General features: G+C 45.7%; 1 protein-coding gene across 2 annotated transcripts in view; it reads left to right on the forward strand.

The window, feature by feature from the left end:
- The first annotated feature begins 6,303 nt into the window (after positions 1-6,303).
- EPB41L4B (erythrocyte membrane protein band 4.1 like 4B) overlaps positions 6,304-18,452 on the forward strand; it is a 69,523-nt gene continuing 57,374 nt past the window's right edge. For both annotated transcript variants that reach the window (XM_063131280.1, XM_063131289.1), the window contains exon 1: positions 6,304-6,639. In XM_063131280.1, the coding sequence (XP_062987350.1) occupies positions 6,379-6,639 (261 nt within the window). In that variant the 5' untranslated portion in view covers positions 6,304-6,378. The remainder of the gene's footprint in view (positions 6,640-18,452) is intronic.

Genomic DNA, 18,452 nt, shown 5'->3' on the forward strand with positions numbered 1-18,452 from the left:
CCACCAGCACCGTCAGCTGCTAGCCGTCCTTTCGGCTTTGAGCTAGCTGCGTCATCACATCTGGGGCTAGTTGAACTTATCATCTGTTCCTCCCCAGTAGCATTTTGACCATCTTCCGACCTGGGGGTCCCATCTTCCGATGGTATACCGACATATCTCTGGTTGTAGTGATCCATTTAGTTTTCATGGCAAGAATACTGGGGTGGGTTGCCATTACCTTCCCCAGGGATCGTATTTAGTCTGACCTCTCTACCATGACCTTCCCGTCTTGGGTGTCCCTTCACGGTTTAGCTCATGGCATCCTTGAGGTGCTCAAGCTCCAGCACAAGGTAATCACAAATAAAATGGAAGGTCATCTCTAGATCACAAAGGTGCTCCATGATAATTTACATGTCTGCACTGATAATTTTGGGAGAGAACGGGAGAATCTAACACACTATGTTATGTGAGGTGAGGAGAGAGATGATAATAGAGCCAGTTTAACACCCATGAGACAGGATATTGTCAGAGCTATATTCACTGATTATTACTCAATTCTCATATTCTGGGGAAAAGACCACAAAAATAAGGATGTCCTTATAAATCCTAACCACTGAAAGCCCTAATACATTAAAACAATAAAATGCACATAACTGGTGTTACAGTTAATATTATCTTACGCACTTATTTCACACATTCCACTCTTTTTGCAAGGAGCTTAGAACATCTTACATAAGGTTCCTAGGCAATCTCCCATCTGATCCAAACTGCTTACAATGCCAGACCTGCTTAAATTTTACTTTATTGTGGACATTTGTGCTATTCTCTGGTCAAATTACAGAAAGTTTCAACTTTCTCCTAGGTAGGGCAGCAGCTTGTCCAAACCATGGTAAAAGGCAGCAGCTGTTTCTTGACAAAGATTGATCACGCCTTCAAACTGTAGGTTTCTGTCAGTATACTTCAATGTACTCCAGTACCCAAACTGACAGCCCTGTTAGGTACTGCTATTAAGACAATGGGAGATGATGATTTGGATAAAATGGGGAGGAGTCAGGGGGTGGGATTATTAATTCCAATAATGACCCCCCTTATCTTATTCTGCTCCCAACAGCTGCCATATTTCAATCACTGGTGTTCTATTTTGGCAATAGCTATCATTTTTGGTAAATTATCATTTCATTAATTAGTTGCCCATGGCCAAACACCAGTTAATGACATTTTGTAAGCAGCGGTACACACACTCCAGCCAAGCTTTATTCTTTATTATGAATGTTCAATTACTTATCAGTCAAATGTTCTTATTTAAGGGTATCTTGATAAAGATTCAGTGACATGTATATTCCTAAATCCCTATTATGATAATGTGTTTATTAGGCCAATTCAAGGTCACAAGAAGGTACAAGTTTTCAAGATCTCTTCTTCAGGTAAGATGTTATCTTGTATTTTTTTTTTTTTGCCACCATTCAGGGACACTGCCTTCCACAAGTAAGTGGCACAACCAACTTTGAGGCAAGATCACAGCAGATAGTTAACAGCACACAGAAGTACAGTTCTGCCTTAGGGCATGTCCTTTTGAAATAAAAGAGAAGATAGGTACATGACGGCAGGCGTGGTGTAATTAAGGAAGCTGGAATGCTGCCATACTGTCTGCATTACTACTTCTCCCCTTGTAAAAAGAGCAACCAAACTTTTATTGCTCACAATTAGTTGAGGCTTTCATTTTATATCACTGAGATACTGGAGATTAGACTCATATTAGAACTATGAAGGCAGAATTATTCTGCCCAGAAGGGAAAAAAATAAGATTACAAAATTCTTCCCCTTTATTGCCTCATACTAGAGCAAATTCATACAAAACTGGTGAAGTACAATGGTTCAGACCAAGGGCTGGGAAGTGTCTGGTTCAAAGGACACCTCTGCCATGAACTTATTAAGGCAAACTACTTCCTCTCAGCTTCCCCCACCCCTCAGCTTCCCCACCACTGTATCTACTTTCATCAGAATTGCGATCAAAGCTCTATACAAAAATATTTTTCTTTCCTGCTGTTCTGCTACATAACTTGTAGGTGGCCCTTTGCTACTACAGAATAACACAACTACACAAGGAGGAAAATATGCTTGCTTTCACTTTTAGAAATAATACTCCATTTCCCCAGTTCTAACCCCCCCCCCCAAAAAAAAGATTTCTTCAAAAATAAGAGAACTAGAGGGTCATGACATTGTCTACAGAACCTGTAAACAACTGTAAGGAAAGATGAGTCCCCAATATATACCTTGTGTAGAAAAGCTCACTAAGAAGAGTTGTTGTAAGGATGATTAAGAATAGTGTAAGTGAAGTGCCTTGTTAAAACGCTATGTAAATACTTAAGCTCAATTCATACCATCTTCCAAAGGATAATTTTGCAGCTGTCAAATAAACTGCAAGCTCCTCCCTATTCTCTCTTGTGGTTTCCCCTTCCATTTCCAGTTCAGCACTCAGCATATTTTGCCGTGACCTCTGAATCAGCAAACCAAGACTAGCATTTGCCTCCAATCCAGGATCCAACGCCACAGTTTTGGATTCTGGTTTGGAGAATGATTACCACCCAAAACATCACAACACACTATAGTCTACACAGAAAATTGAACAGGAAGCTGCAAATCAGGGTCGTCTGATTTGAGTGTGTTATAAATCTCTTTTTAAGATTGCAGTCCTACCTACGGGGTACTAAATCACAAAGAAATTAGTGGGCCTGCAGATCTACTTGGAAAACTTTTAAAAAATAAACAAAAACTATTTTGTGTGTAGGGAGGGATGCCATTTGTTGATGAATTCCTTCAGATGAGATCAGTATATTCTTTCTATTGGGATGAATTTTTAGCAAACTGACATCAATACATCTCCTTTCTAGTATATACTTACAAGCTATAACTTTTATACCCTTGACCTAACCCATTTCTTTCAACAGGGACTGGATTCTTGTTCTAAACTGGTATTTTTACTTTGTTGTCCTACTTTTGATCAATGTTAATTTCTCATCTTCTTTCTTTTCCTTGTCTCTCCCACAGGGTTCTTCGCCTTTTAGAAAATACCCAAGTTAGGTCTCCAGCAATCCTCAAAGGACAAAAGGATTCTGTAACTATTGCAACTGGTATATACTCAGCCTGGTTGTTACAAAAGAGGAAGGAAAGTTGAAGTATGGAAAAGTAAAGTAATATCCTTTTGTTTTGCCAATCATAAATTGGAAACATTGAGGATCACACTTTAATAGACTGTTATATCAGTTGTTGATATACCTACATTCTCCTTCCTTGTGAAATGGCCCCTAAAGACTAGATTCTTATAACACATCCTAATCCTGCCTTATTTTGTCACTCTATGGCCAATTCACATGTCTACTTTAAGAGTTGCAAAATGAACATCATTCTAACAGGCAAGTTATATGTGGAGTGTGGTCTTGTACATTGGAATGATCCCTGGCAGGTGATGTGAACACATAGAGATGCATTATACAGGACCATTACTCATGGGCTAGGTCACCCAGAACCAAGGGTGCAGGGCAGGTTTTGCCCTCATTGTAACAGTGTCACCAAGTGCAGTGCATTACTTTTCTCCATTGGAGTGAATGGCAATCTTTTATTTAAGTGAGAGAAAGTTAAGGTTGTACTTGTGGAATGGACACTATTGGAATGGGGGCAGAACCTGCACCTTGCTTGTGGTGACCTCAGCTATTGAGAATCAAGACACTCAGAAACTTGGGTTAATAGTACTGGGTGATACAAATACTCACCAAGTGAAATAGTAATAATTCTCCTTTTCCTATGTGTTCTACATCTTGCTGCCAAACATGCATTATTAGATCTGTAGTATGCCAGGCACAATTGCTAATGAATTCTTCTGTGGTAATAATGTGCTTTTAAAAGCTTGGCATTTGAACCGCACATAATTTTTATTTTCCTGGGCAGAGCCAAATCAGCTGTAATTCAATCTTCTTTGTTTTCAAATGATTCTCAGCATGTCTTGACATGCAAGAACTTCCTTCACTGGGGTTTGATTTTGCTTTACACCTACAGAAAGGGCACAATTAATAGTAATTCATTGTTTCTGTTACACCATCAATGTGTGCTGTCCTTTGCATGGGCTCTCTTTTCACACACTCTTCCACTGACCCGATTCTGACCTTTGCGCAGTGGAAGGAATGCAAGCCCTGGCATTTTACTTAAACATTTTAAGCCTCATTATGAACTCAATGAGATTTACTTCAAAGTAAGTATACATAGGACTGGTTGTGCTTAATGATGCTGGGGATCAAATCTGTATGGAAGCAAAACTTCGGCCTTAGCTAGACCGGGCGAAATCCTGGGGCAAACCCTGGGATCGTCCCTGTGCATCCACATGACGCACAGGGGATCCTGGGATCAGGGAGGGATCATCCCTCCCTTGCCCCGGGATCTCGCCCTCCACTTTGGGCCTGCTTTTTCTGCGGTCCCAGGCTGAGCCCGAGACTGTGGAACGTGTGGACCGTTGCCGTGGCTTGACCCAGCTCCGCGTGATTACTCATGTGGAGCCAGAAGCTGTGCCCATCGGGGGTAGGGTGGGGGGAGCGGGGAAATTAAGTTAATTTTTTTTAAAAAAAACCTTACCTTTGCGCACGACAGTTCGTGTGCTCCGTCTTCTTTAAAAAATAAAAAACGGTGGGCGCGACACCTCTCTTCCTGAGGTCGTCGCGCCTTACGTGTAAACGGAGGAGGGATCTCGCGTTAATCACAACGCAAAATCTTCCTTCCTCCGTTGTGGGATAGAAGGTAGTTCTAGCTAAGGCCTCCCTGGAAGCTCTGTCCTGATGCGTGCTCCATCCCCCAATGCTTTCTATAATGAAAGCAAGACCACTGAGATGACAGGTCTCCATCAGAGTTCATGAAATCATTGGAAATGCTTGTTCATGACACACTTTCTTTCATTTATCTTTTACTTCATATACTCCAGACTTAAGCCTTGGCACTGGAAACAATTGCCAGGGCTCAGCCCCAGCACACATTAAGCCCTGAAACTGAATTCAGCAACATGGCATGATCCATGCGCAGAAATACACCCCCTCCCCAACACACACCACCGCTGATGGCTACCGAGGTGGACACCACTCCAAATTATTTGTTTAAAATTGGCCTCCACTTTCATTTCCTCACATTTCTAAAGATGTGAGGAACTAATAACAGCATAACTCAAACTGACCCATCCCCCAATAGTTTGGTCATCTTGGACCCCGTAGCTGGGTAATCTTGGTGGTGGGACGGTAGCATGGAGAAGCGTACGGAGGGGTGTGTGTGCGTATGCACATGCAGCGAGAAAATGGGTTGGGCTGCTCCAACATATAGAAATGTTGGCCCCATGGCAACCATTTTGTGGTGGCACCCAGGGCATTCCCCCCCCCATCAAAATTCCAAATGTGTTCACCTGCCCAAAGAAGGTTGGAGGCCCCTATCCTGAGGGCTGGATTGTCCTGCTTCATCCTGTCAAGGGAACTTACCTAGGATTTACCTGAAAGCCTGTCGCACATATATTAGTGAGGCTTCTTCAGAGGAGACATGATAATGGGCTCTGTTCTTAATGTATCACCATTCGGTCTCTGACGCAAACACTGGCAACAGAGGGCACGAGGCTGGCACCCAGGAGGCCTTTAATTTTGGGCGAGGAGGTGAGGCAGTGGCTACCATCGTTTCGGCTGCCCAGCTAGGGGGCCAGGTTGACCAGGTGGTGCGGGAGGGGACTGAGGAACTGGGCGTAACGGCCCTTCGCTTGGGAACGGCGCAGACGCCCTGTTTGCTTTCCCAAAGGCTGGTGGCGCTGTTCCCGGAGGGGAGGCAGAAGCCACGGAGGCAGCGCGCAGACGGGAGAGGTGGCGCCTTCGGGGACGGAGGAGGCGCCACTACCGGGCGAGGGGAAGGGGTTCCAGGCTGCGCCCCCGCCCTTCCCGCCGCAGGAAAGCGCGCCCGCAATCTGTCGGAGCGGAGGTTTGCGAGGGGGGCGCCTCTTGCCTCCCTGAAGCAGAAGCGCCAGCGGCGGCTCCTACAGGTCGTCCCCGCCTGCTTTGTGCAGCCCCGTCTGCAGCAGGAAAGAAGGAAGGAAGGAGGGAAGGAAGGAAGGCGGAGCGGGGAAGAGCCGCCCGAAGAGGAGGAGGAGGAGACGGAGGACCCCGCCCAGCGTCTGCCTCTGCGCTGCTCCCAGCCCACCTCTGCCGCCCGCCCGCTCCCCGGGCGGCGGCTGGTGGCGTTGCAAGGAGAGCTGCCCGGAGCTCCGTGGGTAGCGGCCGAGGCTTGCTTCCTCCTCGGGCGCCGCGAGGAGCGGTGGTGGGGCTCGGCTTGGGAGGGGGGTGCGCACGAGCCGAGCCCCCCTCCCCGAATCAGGCGACTCAGCCCAGGATGCTGCGCTTCTTACGCAGGACCTTTGGCCGGCGCTCGATGCAGCGTTACGGGCGAGGCGGTGGTGGCGGCGGCGGCGGCACTGGGGAAGGAGACGAGCGCGATGGGGCGCCGAGAGGGGCAGGCGCAGCCTCGCCGCTCGCTTCCGCGCACAGCGCCCCGGCGGTGCATCACATCCAAGCGGCCGCGGCGGGCGGGAAAGGGGCGCTGCAGTGTCGGGTGCAGCTCCTCGACGGCGTCGAAGTCAGCGTGGAGCTGGCGGTAAGTTGAGCGAGTCCATGGCGGCGGCCGAGCAATCTGGGGTCTCCGAGGCGCGCAGCAACACGCCCATCTCTCCCTTTGCAAACGGCTTCGAGCCGTCCGTGGTCGCCCTCGCTTTCGCCCAGGCCAATGCAGCCACCTGCCGCTTCCCGATCCTCTGCTCTCGTTCTCCCCCCCCCACACGTGCATTTGCAGAGCCCTTAAAAGCCTCTAGCAGCGACCTCCTCCTGCCTTTGCATTCCATGCATGCAACCGGCGTCTTCCCGGGCGAGGCGCGCGTCCCCCTTCCACCTGACATGCATGAGCGTGCAACGCCCCTTCGTCCCGGGAGCATTTTGTAGCCGTTCAAGCGGGCCACCAGTTGCAACTGGCCCCTCCCCGGGCAATGCCTGCGACCCCGTCCCCATGCAACTGGCACGCATGCAAAAGGGGTCCAGCTGTCTTTGCTGTCGCAATTTCGCAACCCGTCCAGTTTCCTAGTGGTTGTAGCACTTCCGTAGCTAGGGCCTTCTGTAACTAGGGCCTGTTGCGATTCCGGTTGCGCGAGGGGGGTGCTTTCGTCCACTTAATCCCTCCCTTTTCAGATGTGTAGACAGCCCTCGTTTGGGTCTGATTTCCCTTCCTCCCCCTAAGGGACAGGTCAACGGGTACCTGTAGCTTACGAGGGGGTGGGGGAAAACCTGCCGATTGTCAGCCGAGGGTTACTGATTTCATTGTTTTGGTTTGGTGTTGTTGTTTTTTGGTCTTGCGTGACTGCACATACGTGTTCGGATTATGTTTGCCCGAGGCGGATTGGACCTAAGGGACCAACCGAAGGAGGAAAGAAAAGAGCCGCGCCGTGTTTTGCTTTGCCTGGTCACGATCGCGCCTTTCCTTTCTCGCCTGACACCGTTGCTGCTGCTGCTGCTGGGGAAATTCCGCCAGAAGTTGTGGCGATCATTCAGCTCACGGAGAGAGTTCTCTGGGCGTTGGATCAAGTGTAATCTGAGCATCGCAAAAGCCAGCGATCAGGCGTGCCCGTCCCTTGTTCCTTATACCAGCCAAGGGGGCAGGATTTACCGCGGAGGATGGAGGTTTCTTGAGGGCAGTTGAGGACTCATTTCTTATCAGTCTGCTACTTTGAACTGCTAAACACATCATGCTGCCCTTCCCCGTGGCAAGGCCCATTGGGGAGCCCTACCTGGCATGGATGATGCTGAGATATGTCCCAAGTTCCCAAATGTTTGTCACCTTTTGCTGCTTCTTACTTTTCCTGCAATTTTTAAATGACATTTTTTATGCCTCTTACGTTGCCTGTGAAAGCATAGTGCGTTGGTGTATTTGAAAGTGGTCAACTTGAGGTATGGAAGAATGGGACTCAGTCATAGACCTTGATCTGGTAAAATAAGCTTAGCAGTCATTCTCAGAAAAAAATAACCATGCAGTTCAATGCAGTGTTAAAGTAGAAATGATTGCAACATAAACAAGGGGGTGCTTTGGTATATTTTTTTAAGCATCAGAGTTCTGTATTGTATTTTATTTATTTATTTATTTATTTATTACATTTCTATACTGCCCAATAGCCGAAGCTCCCTGGGCGGTTCACAAAAATTAAAATCATAGCAAGACAACCTGATTACATGTTGTATTGTTAATAACACTGGATTCTTGTGAGTTTTTGAAAATAACACAATCCTGTGCATGTTTGCTCACAGTAAATCCCTGCTGAGTTCAGTGGGGCTTACTCCCTTGTAAGATCATAAAACTGCAGTATAAGTAAAGCTGTAAGCTTGAAGATGGCATGGGCAAAGCTCAGTGCCCAGTACGTCGAGTGTCATAGGTATTGATCTTACATAAATTATTCTGATATACAAGTGGATGACTTGTTGATAAAAAGGTATATGGGATCTGAGAGTTAAATTGCAAATGATGTTAGTGCAGCTGTATATAGTATTTGTACTGAGATTCCTGAGCCAGTTATCTTAAATAGGTCTGGCGTGCTTAGTCCTGATACTCAGGAGCCAAAATGTTCTCCTAAAACAGGGCAGCCTGTCCAAAGGGAATGATGGTGAGGCAAAAGGCCCTGAAATAATTTACTTGAGAGAGCTCATCTGAAGTCTGAATTCCTGAGTGCAGTGATTGTGTGTGGTTTGGGCAATACAAAGCAGAGTCATGGTTATAGGATCTGGGATTTGCCTCTTCATTTTGTTCACTATTTATTTTTTTAAAAAATAATTCCGCCTTTAATTGTAAAAGTGTCCAAGAAAATTAAAACGAAAATCATCATTACCATAAACACACACACACACACACACACACACGCACAAAACACTACGCTAAAATATCAGTAAAGCAGAAACAGGAATAAAAGGAGAGCCATCAGTAAAAGCAAAAATATCAATAAAACAAAGTATTCAAAATAACCAACTAATTAAAAACTTGGAAGAATAAGACTGTTTTTACCTGTTGCTTAGAAGTTAACAAAGTTGGTGCCAACTGAATGTTCCTGGGGAGAGTGCCACAACTGGGGTGCCATCACAGGTCACTACCTACTTAATCTCTGAAGGGCTTCTGATAAAGATCTTACGTTGCAATCTTATGCATGTTTAGACAGGAAAAAAGTCCTAGAACTTCCAGCATTCCCCAGCCACGATGACTGGCTGGGAAATGCTGGCAATTGTAAACTTTTTTCTGTCAATATTTGCATAGGATTGTGGCCTTAAACAATGGGCACATCCAGATATCCTACCCAAAGGCCATAAAGGTCTTTAAGGTTAGAATTATCTCCCACCAAGGCAGGTTGCAGCTGGCTTTCCACTCTGAGCTGGTGAAATATGCTTTGTGCAACATAAGCCAAATGTAAGAGCAGGGCTCGATGTAAGAGCAGGACCAAACTTCTGCAGCGGTATCCAGAACAGGAAAATAATTGCTTATTTCTTTATATTTCTAATAGGGAAAATAACTTATTTTTTGTGGAAGAATTTTAATTAGAACTGTGGCGTTACCCACATTTCTATTCCCTTAGGTACGTCTGTGTGAGTATGTCTAGAGGGTGCGGAATGTTGGACTGAGTGGGTGTGGCTGGTGATGCAGTGGAAAGTGGGGAGGAGTCTATATATGGGGGAGCTGAGTGGTCTGAGGGGTTCGGTTGGTGATTGGGTTTGGAGGGTAGATGTGTTGAGCTGAGTGATTTCTTGTCAGGAGTTGTGTGAGGAGTGAGTGGAAATAAGATCATAACTTATTAGATTGTAAGCCTACGCGGCAGGGTCTTGCTATGTGCTGTGTTATCTGTACAGCACCATGTACATTGATGGTGCTATATAAATAAATAATAATAATAATAAATAATAAGGATTGTTATTCCTAGATTGGTTGCTACCAGTATTATTAAGTATAGGCAAGAATTGAATAGAATTTGAGGGAATTAAGAACTGTAAACAACAATAAACATTTTCCACGCGTCAGTTTGGCTGTGTCTCCTGCTCTATTAGTTCATAAATAAACACTTTACGTTAAACCTTCAGCCCGCTATATTCACAGAAAAGCCTTTTCCAAATCTCCTTACCTTTTCCCTCTGCTATAAGGGAAAGGTTATACTTTTCTTTTTACCCCTTCCTCAGGTATTTAAGTGGTGGTGCTTAGCCTGAGGGAGGCGTGCGGGTCAAAGCCTTGTGTGTGAGGTGGTGGCATCACAAGAACTCATACGTTTTTAAAATTCTGTGATATACTTGTAACTTTAGGGCTGCAATTGAGCATAGGACAACTACTTCTGAGTAAAAAGGTATAGATAGGATTGAACTGTAAAAAAATGCTTAGCTTTGCATGTTTCTCTGGCTCGAACTGGGTATGGTATAGGGAGAACTTAACCATTTTAATTTATGTAAACACGTTCAGATTTGGAAGTAGTCACTCTCCACGTCCTCTGTAGCAAGTAAAAATACTTCCAATTTCTTATCTCCCACTCCCTTTGAGCCACAAACAGCTATCATAAACGTGTAGGCAGATTGGTAGGCTAGTAACAATGTTAGCCTGTACTTTTCCAAAGGAAATCTAGACTTCAAAATGATATAAAGTTTAAGACTTGTTTTATAGGGTCTGTTTCTTATTTTCCTCTAGTGTTTACTGTTCTAGTAGACTGGAAGTGTCTACCGAAAGCAAATTCCATAATAACTTCCTTCTTTCCCCAATTTTGTTGTGTTTGCTGTTTTCACTGATGGAGTTCTGGAAAACTTGCAGTAGTATTTTGTGACATTCAAGTTGGTTTATTAATAAAGATATTTTGTGATGTGGATTTTGGAAATTTTCCTTTTGCCAACATGTCTACCTTTGCTTTTTGTATTCCATTATATTTTTCTCAAAGTAAATGTTATAGAGCAGATTGCTTATTCCTCATATGTTTAAGAGCTCAACACATCTTGAGCTTAAATCTACTGTTGTTTGCAGACTTGGATAATGTACTTAATTTGCGATGGTGTACTTTGTAGCTCCTTTTAATTTGAGTCTTTGCAACTTATGAGGCAAATTGCTCCCTTAAATTGATCACCTAATTAGTTGCTGGGTGTGAAGTGGAATCTCTTTACAAATATCCAAGGCAAAATTCCTCCATTTAAATCTGAGAATTCAGTATGGTTCAGAATCAGCATTGTAACTCAGGAAGAGATTTGGTGACTGGCTGAACTGCTCCAGTGTGACAAAGAGTGACTGGCAGAAGGTCCTGTCCCTGCCATTGGCTGTTCTGTTCTTCCCTACAAAGGTGACACCCTTTGAAAAGGGGGTGGAAGAAGTGGGGACCTAGAAAAGGAGGATGAAGTGGGACCTAAGACAGAAGGGTGGGGGAGATAAGCAGCCAAAAATTATTTTTAGATCAATTTTTCAAAATAGCTACTTCAGTTAATAATTTCACCCTTTAATGTGCCATTTTTCTCTAGCCTTTTTTTCTTACTATTATTTCTGCCTTCCCTGTAGCACATACCTTAAACCAGCCTTCCCCAACCTGGTGCCCTCCAGGTATGTTGGACTAAAACTCCCAGCATTCACCAGCCGATTGCTCAAGATGTTTTGGACTACAACTCCCAGAATTCCTGACTATTGTCCATGCTGTTGGGGCTGATAAGTGTTGAAGTCCAAAGGATCTGGAGGGCACCAGGTTGGGGGAAACTCTCAGAAAACTATAAAAGGCTGTATATACAGCTGTCTCCTTATCAGAATTTTCACGTAATGGTCTTGATCATGTTCCCTTCCTCTGCTCCTTTCCTCTGCTCTGCTTTTATGTCTTTACAATGTGTGCTTTTGAAAGTGTTCTATTTGCTTCTAAATTGAATAATGCACTAGCTAGCCTCTTAAACCTAGACGTCCTCAGGGGTCCCATATTGAATCCCAGGGATTCTGACATGAAATGCCAGTTCAGTTCATCAGTTCCATTCCTGTGGGCTGATTGCCCTTGGGAAGGAGGGTGTAAATGCAGTCATTAGTTCCTGTTGACCTGATACCATATAACCAGTTCAGAAATCTAGGCTATTTTATGGAGTGGCTAGAAATGAGGGGAGCCTTGGAATATAATTCTTTTTCTTTGGCTCAGTATCTGGGTGAGCAGCATGCACCCTGTGAGAGGCAGTTTCGTGAGAGCACGTGATGGCTAAAAGATTGAGCTGTGAGCCAGGAAATCCCCAGTTCATACCTTGCCTCTCATCTGCCATGTGCTCACTAAGAGGACAAATTCTATGCACACTTAAGGGGAATAAGCCCCATTGAACTGTGGAAATTGCTCAGTAGTAAGCATGTGTAGGCCTGGAGTGCGTATGGCCTCAGGCAAGCCTTTTACATGTCAGTCTCGCTTTTCCTTCTGCCTTACAAGGATGTCGTGGAGATTACTGAGATGTTGTATGTTAAACATGTGGGATATTCTCAGAGTGCTGTATAAATGCCAAATACTATCATTGTGGTCCAACAACATAGTAAAGGAAAAGAGCCATGCTGTTAAGATGCAGACAGGACTATCCCAAAGACTCTGTGTAGGAGGGACTGTAACTGAGCTACAGTCCCTGGCATCTCATTATTATTATTATTATTATTATTATTATTATTATTATTACCTGCCTCTCCGTCTGGATCGAGGCGGGGAACAACAATAAGTATAAAATACATAAGACTGATTAAAAACATAGTATACATTATTAAAACATCCTAAAAAATCCTAAAATTCCACTGGATAGGCCTTCCAGAATAGATCGGTCTTTATAGCTTTCTTAAGTGCTAAAAGACTGTTAAGTTGACAAGTCTCCTCTGGCAGGCCATTCCACAGTTTGGGAGCAGTAGAAGAGAAGGTCCTCTGGGGGCTTTGCTAGACCTGCCGGCTTACGCTGGCAGGGAGGCGGGGCCGAGGCGCGCTAACATTAGCGCGCCTCCCCCAGGCTTCCACACGCACGACGCACAGGGATGTCGAGTCCCTGCGGCGTCCGCCATTTTTTTTTTTTTTTTCTGTTAAAGGGGCCGGGTGCGGCCCGAAGACTCCGAGAAAGTAAGTGGGTTTTTTTTAAAACGGGGGGGGGGGGGGGAAGGATGGCAGGGTGGGTGGCAAGGGGGCAGGGCGGGTGCGATCGCGCCGCGCGCCGCCCGAGCAAGCACATGAGCGGCGCTTACCTGGGCAATGCCGCCCCATGCCAGGCATTGCCCGGGCAAGCGCCGCTCACCTGCTTGCTCGGGCGGCGAGCAACGTGATCGCACCCGCCCTGCCCCCTTGCCACCCACCCTGCCATCCTTCCCCCTCCCCTCTCTCCCCCCACCGGGCCGATGGGCACACCGCTCGTATGAGCGCTGTGCCAGGCAGGTCCGCGGCTTTTCGCTGCTACTCGCGAGTAAGTGACTAGCTGCGAAAAGCCGCGGAAGTCCCTAGACGTTCCCCAGCTCCGGCCTGAGGCCGGAGCTGGGGAAAAGGCACGCCATTCGCTTATGGCGTGTTAGACCAGGCCTCAGCGCGGCCTGCCGCTGGATTCCCCTGTGCGTCATGTGGACGCACAGCAGGGAAACCAGGTCGGAAGGCGCGCTAAGGCCTGGTCTAGCAAGGCCCCCAGTAATACTTGTCAGCCTAATTTTGGCAGACTGAAGTAGATTCTTCCCAGAGGACCTGAGTGTGTGGGGCGGATTGTATGGGAGAAGGCAATCCCGCAGGTAGCCTGGACCCAAACCATGTATGGCTTTAAAGGTGATAACCAACACTTTATACTTCGCCCGGAAACTAATTGGCAGCCAGTGAAGAGAGTTTAAAACTGGTGTAATGTGGTCACTCCAGGTGTACCGGTGACCAACCTGGCTGCCATATTTTGAACTACTTGAAGTTTCTGGACTAGGCACAAAGGTAGCCTTATGTAGAGCACATTGCAGAAGTTGGGCTTCGAAGTTACCAGCGAGAACACTACCATCTTTAGGTCTTCCAACTCTAGGAAGGGGCACAGCTGGCATATCAGCTGAAGCTGATAGTAGGCACTCCTGGCCGTCATATCTATCAGCTGTCATTTGGAGCAACGGATCCAGAAGCCTAGGAAAGGATCCTGCCTGAAACCATAGAGTCCTAATGCCAGGCAGTAGCAATAATACTGAACTATATGGACCAATGGTCTGACTCAATAAGGCAGCTTCCTATGCTATGAAAATTCCTTTAATAATGTCTCAAACAGCTGCAAGTCTGTCTTCCTGTTCATTTCCAAGCCCCTCTGCTGGCTACCAACTGAAAGCTAAGAAGCTCATTGCTTAGGAGGGAATATCCCAAATGTGTCGTCTTCTCATTCCTCCCAGAAGCTGTGTAGGAGAATAAGGCTATGTATTCCTACTTCCCCAGTTGGTAACAACTTCAGGGGCAACACTATAAGCTTTTGTTGGGATGAGACTGTGCTGGAGACTTGTCTTTTGGTAATATTTACCTTATTCAACAACAAGCAGTATATTACCCTGCGTTAGACAAGTATTGATCCTGTACCATGTCCGTAGTGGGAGCAGCTGCACCTCAACCATGCTTCAGCTAACCCCAGCTCAAAATTCAGCCCTTCCTCTCAAGTTGAAACAGCAAAACTGGCTCCAACATGTTTCTTTGCTCCTTCCTCTAGCTCTGAGAGGCATCACCAAATTCCGATGGGTGTTGCATTCCAAGGCTGGAAAGAGACTGCCAGCTGCCAAGGAGCATCAGTGGTCTTTTGTGACATTCCTGGACACTTAATTGATCATGTTAAAGACAGCCAAACCCACAATTGTTTTCCCTACTTGTGTGTGTGTGGGAGGAGACAGTGTCTCTGTGACATCATCAGCTGTGACATCACTCCCTACCCTCAACTCAGGACAAATGTTCATACCTAGCAACCAACATGGCTCAGAAAAAGGGCAGTGATGTTTGATGATGGGAATTTGTCTTATTGCTGTCAATGCTGTGAAGGTGTTGCTTTTTCCCTTAACTACTGTGGCAGCAGGATCGGACTACATCTGAATATCATAGAATCATAGAATAGTAGAGTTGGAAGGGGCCTACAAGGCCATCGAGTCCAACCCCCTGCTCAATGCAGGAATCCACCCTAAAGCATCCCTGACAGATGGTTGTCCAGCTGCCTCTTGAATGCCTCTAGTGTGGGAGGGAAGAAGCAAGGATGTCAAATAAAGGTGCGTATAAGGCAATGGTCAGAGGCAGGAATCTTGAAGGACTAAGGAAAAGAAGGCAGGTCAGTGGCAATTGGGAAGTAGCAGCTGTAGCCCAAGTCCCGTGCATCCTCACATCGTTCATGGACATCTTTTAATAAAGAACATCCAATGTGCTTTGATCCAACAATGTTCTTCATCGGAACAGGGAACTAAAAATCCATGTAAATATATAACCCGTATAAAAAGCCTCTGGTACCAAAATAGGATAATTTTTATGCTGCATTGATATAATTTATTTACAGACATGATGTCTAAATATTACTAACATTCATGTCTCTGGTATTTACTATTAAATATAATACTGGAAACTTATCCAAATACCCTCCCCCCTCTCTCTCTCACACACACACCTAATTTATAGTTGCAACTGGGTGAGCTATAATATCACTTAGCTATTCTAATCCCCCTGCTAGTACATTTGATTCTTGTATCTTCAGAGTACTTCCTACTGAATATATATTAGAAGTAAACGTGTGTCATATTGTGTGCGATGAGTCTTTTCTTATATAATGCTTAAGTCATATGTCTTAAAATATATGCCTCAATAACTCTTATTGTTTAGTGACCCGTAATATTCAGGTACCTGTGGCAAGTAAAAATGGCTTTTTGGTGACTGGACAGGGAAGCTTTCCAACAGCTTTTTTTTTTGTCTTTGAAGTCACAAGTGACTTAACAATTCGATTTGGTCAAGCAAATAGTAGTATTATGGACTAGTAATTTCATTTTGCTCTTCTTTGCCCAGTGTTGTTTGGCGAGTTGACAGTTGGATTTGGGAAGTTGTCTTGTTACCTGTGCCAATGCCAGTGCTCTTGAGATAGTCATGTGATCCTACACTTTATTTGGCTTCAATAATGAGAAGACAGGATACCCTGGAGAAGATGCTGATGCTAGGGAAAGTGAAAGGCAAAAGGAAGAGGGCAAGATGACCAAGGGCAAGATGGATGGATGATATTCTGGAGGTGACGGACTCAACCTCGGGGGAGCTAGGGGTGGTGACGACCGACAGAAAGCTCTGGCGTGGGCTGGTCCATGAAGTCACGAAGAGTCAGAAGCGACTGAACGAATAAACAACAATTCTCCCATATGTTAATTTTGCTGTAAAACTGTTGGACTGCTACTCAAGGAGAGGAGGATGAGTCTTTGCCGGCTTCCATCTTCCTTTCCTAAGCTTACTTAAGAGCACTGGCAACACTTCTGAAATTTAAAACAAGACTGCCACTAAATGATATTGGGGAAACCACTTACAAGTTTGTAAATTACATTGAATTTTATACGTTCTAAAAGTACAAACTCAGTGGTCTTAGAGGCAGTTGATCAAGCCAGTTCATATTTTACTCATAACAATGAAAGATTGTTTGACACAGAAGAATTTAAATCTTGTGAGAATGCAGGTGTTGTGGGAATACGTTGTTCCTGTTAGTATGATTGATAAGCTGTTTCCTTGAAAGCATGGTAGATTTGGAAATGGCTGCCAAGATTTTTAGATTGGGACTTAGAGTGATGAAGCCTCAATGTTTGGCCTGAATCCCACATATTTCAAATTTTAGCAGTGCATCTAGCTTTCACTGTTAATTAGGAGTTGTGTATGGGAAGGGAGCTGAAAATCTGTTGCTGGTTTTACAGTAATACTACTAATAAAAAATAAACAGAGAACTTGGTGTCCAGAATGGCCAAGTGCAATGTATGCTGGTGAGCCAAAAAAGATGAGCACAATTTCTGATAATCAGGATGTTAAATTACTCTTACGTGATTTTGTGGCAAAGTTGCTTTTCTGCTGTTGAACTTCAACAGGTCAGACTGAGAGTCTATCTGATCTATTCCACTGCCTGCTGACTCATGTTATTAATACTGACAATCCATTCTGGATTGCAACCGGAATAGATCCTAATATTCTATACCCTTCTTAATATGTTAGGCTGTTTCAATCCTTACAATAACCCTACAAGGTATGTAAGGACTTCTCTCTACAGTGCAGATGGTGGGGGGCTGTGGCTGAGAGAGAGTGGCTTGCTTAAGGCTACCTGGTGAGTTCTTGCCAGAGGTGAGATGTGAGCCAGGGATTTCTGGATACATAACTCTGCCTCTTGGGCCGTTGCTAGATGAGGCGTTAGCGCAGTGTGAGGCCCGGTCTCCCTCCTGTGCATCCAGATGACGCACAGGGGATTCCGGGGTCAGGCCGGGCTAAGACCTCCCTTAACCCGGGATAAGTGGATTTGCTTATGGCCCGGCTTTTCCGCAGCCCCGGCGGAGGGGGGTGGGGAGAAGAATGGGGACGGGCGACAAGGCATGGCGGAGGGGGGGAGAAGAACGGGGATGGGGGACAAGGCATGGCAAGCAGGGACGGGGGAGAAGAAGGGGGACGGGGAACAAGGCATGGCAGACGGGGGGAGGATGAGCGAGCGAGTGGGCAGGGGGCATCAGCCATTGTGGGGGGGGGAAATCAGGGGGAGCGGGGAACCCTTTATTTTTTAAAAAAAAGACTTACCTGTTTCGACGGTGCGCTCCTGCGCACATGGCCCTTTAAGAGGGGAAAACGTGGAGCACGCGACAGGGCTTTCCCTTGCCCTGTCGCGTGTTGACGTCTGGAAAAGGGCGATGGTGCTCTAGCTGTAGCGCGCCGTCGCCCCTCCTCCCAGACGGATTATCTGGTAGGTCTAGCAAGGCCCTTAGTTACTGTGCTGAACCAGTTCTCTAGTTTAGAAAATTCACTTTATTGGGCCAGTTGTACCAAATGTTTCAGTTGTTCTGAAAAGTTAATAGAATCGTAGGTTTGGAAGTTACTTTGGGTGATAAACCAGACTAGCCCCCTGCTCAATGCAGGCTGTGCAATGCTGGATGCAGCTAAAGCTGCTACTTGGCAGAAATGTGCTAAAATTAAAGCAGAAGTGGGGGAGAAAATGGCAGGAACAGGATGAAATTCCTATTAACAACCCCCCCCCCAAGATTCAGCCACATCTCTGCCCCCCAGCCCTAAATAGATCTTTACGAAAGAGGACTCATTTCCTCCTGTCTGTGCCCTGTATTAAAACTGAAAGTAACCTGTGTTCTATTTGCACTCTTAAGCCTTTGGTGCTGAAGGGCAACTTTCTGGATTCATGCAAACATTCCACATGCTGCAAATAGCAACAAAAACCATGACAGATGAGCAAGTT

Source organism: Elgaria multicarinata, chromosome 1 (assembly GCF_023053635.1).
Source record: "Elgaria multicarinata webbii isolate HBS135686 ecotype San Diego chromosome 1, rElgMul1.1.pri, whole genome shotgun sequence".
NCBI classification, from domain to species: Eukaryota; Metazoa; Chordata; class Lepidosauria; order Squamata; family Anguidae; genus Elgaria; species Elgaria multicarinata.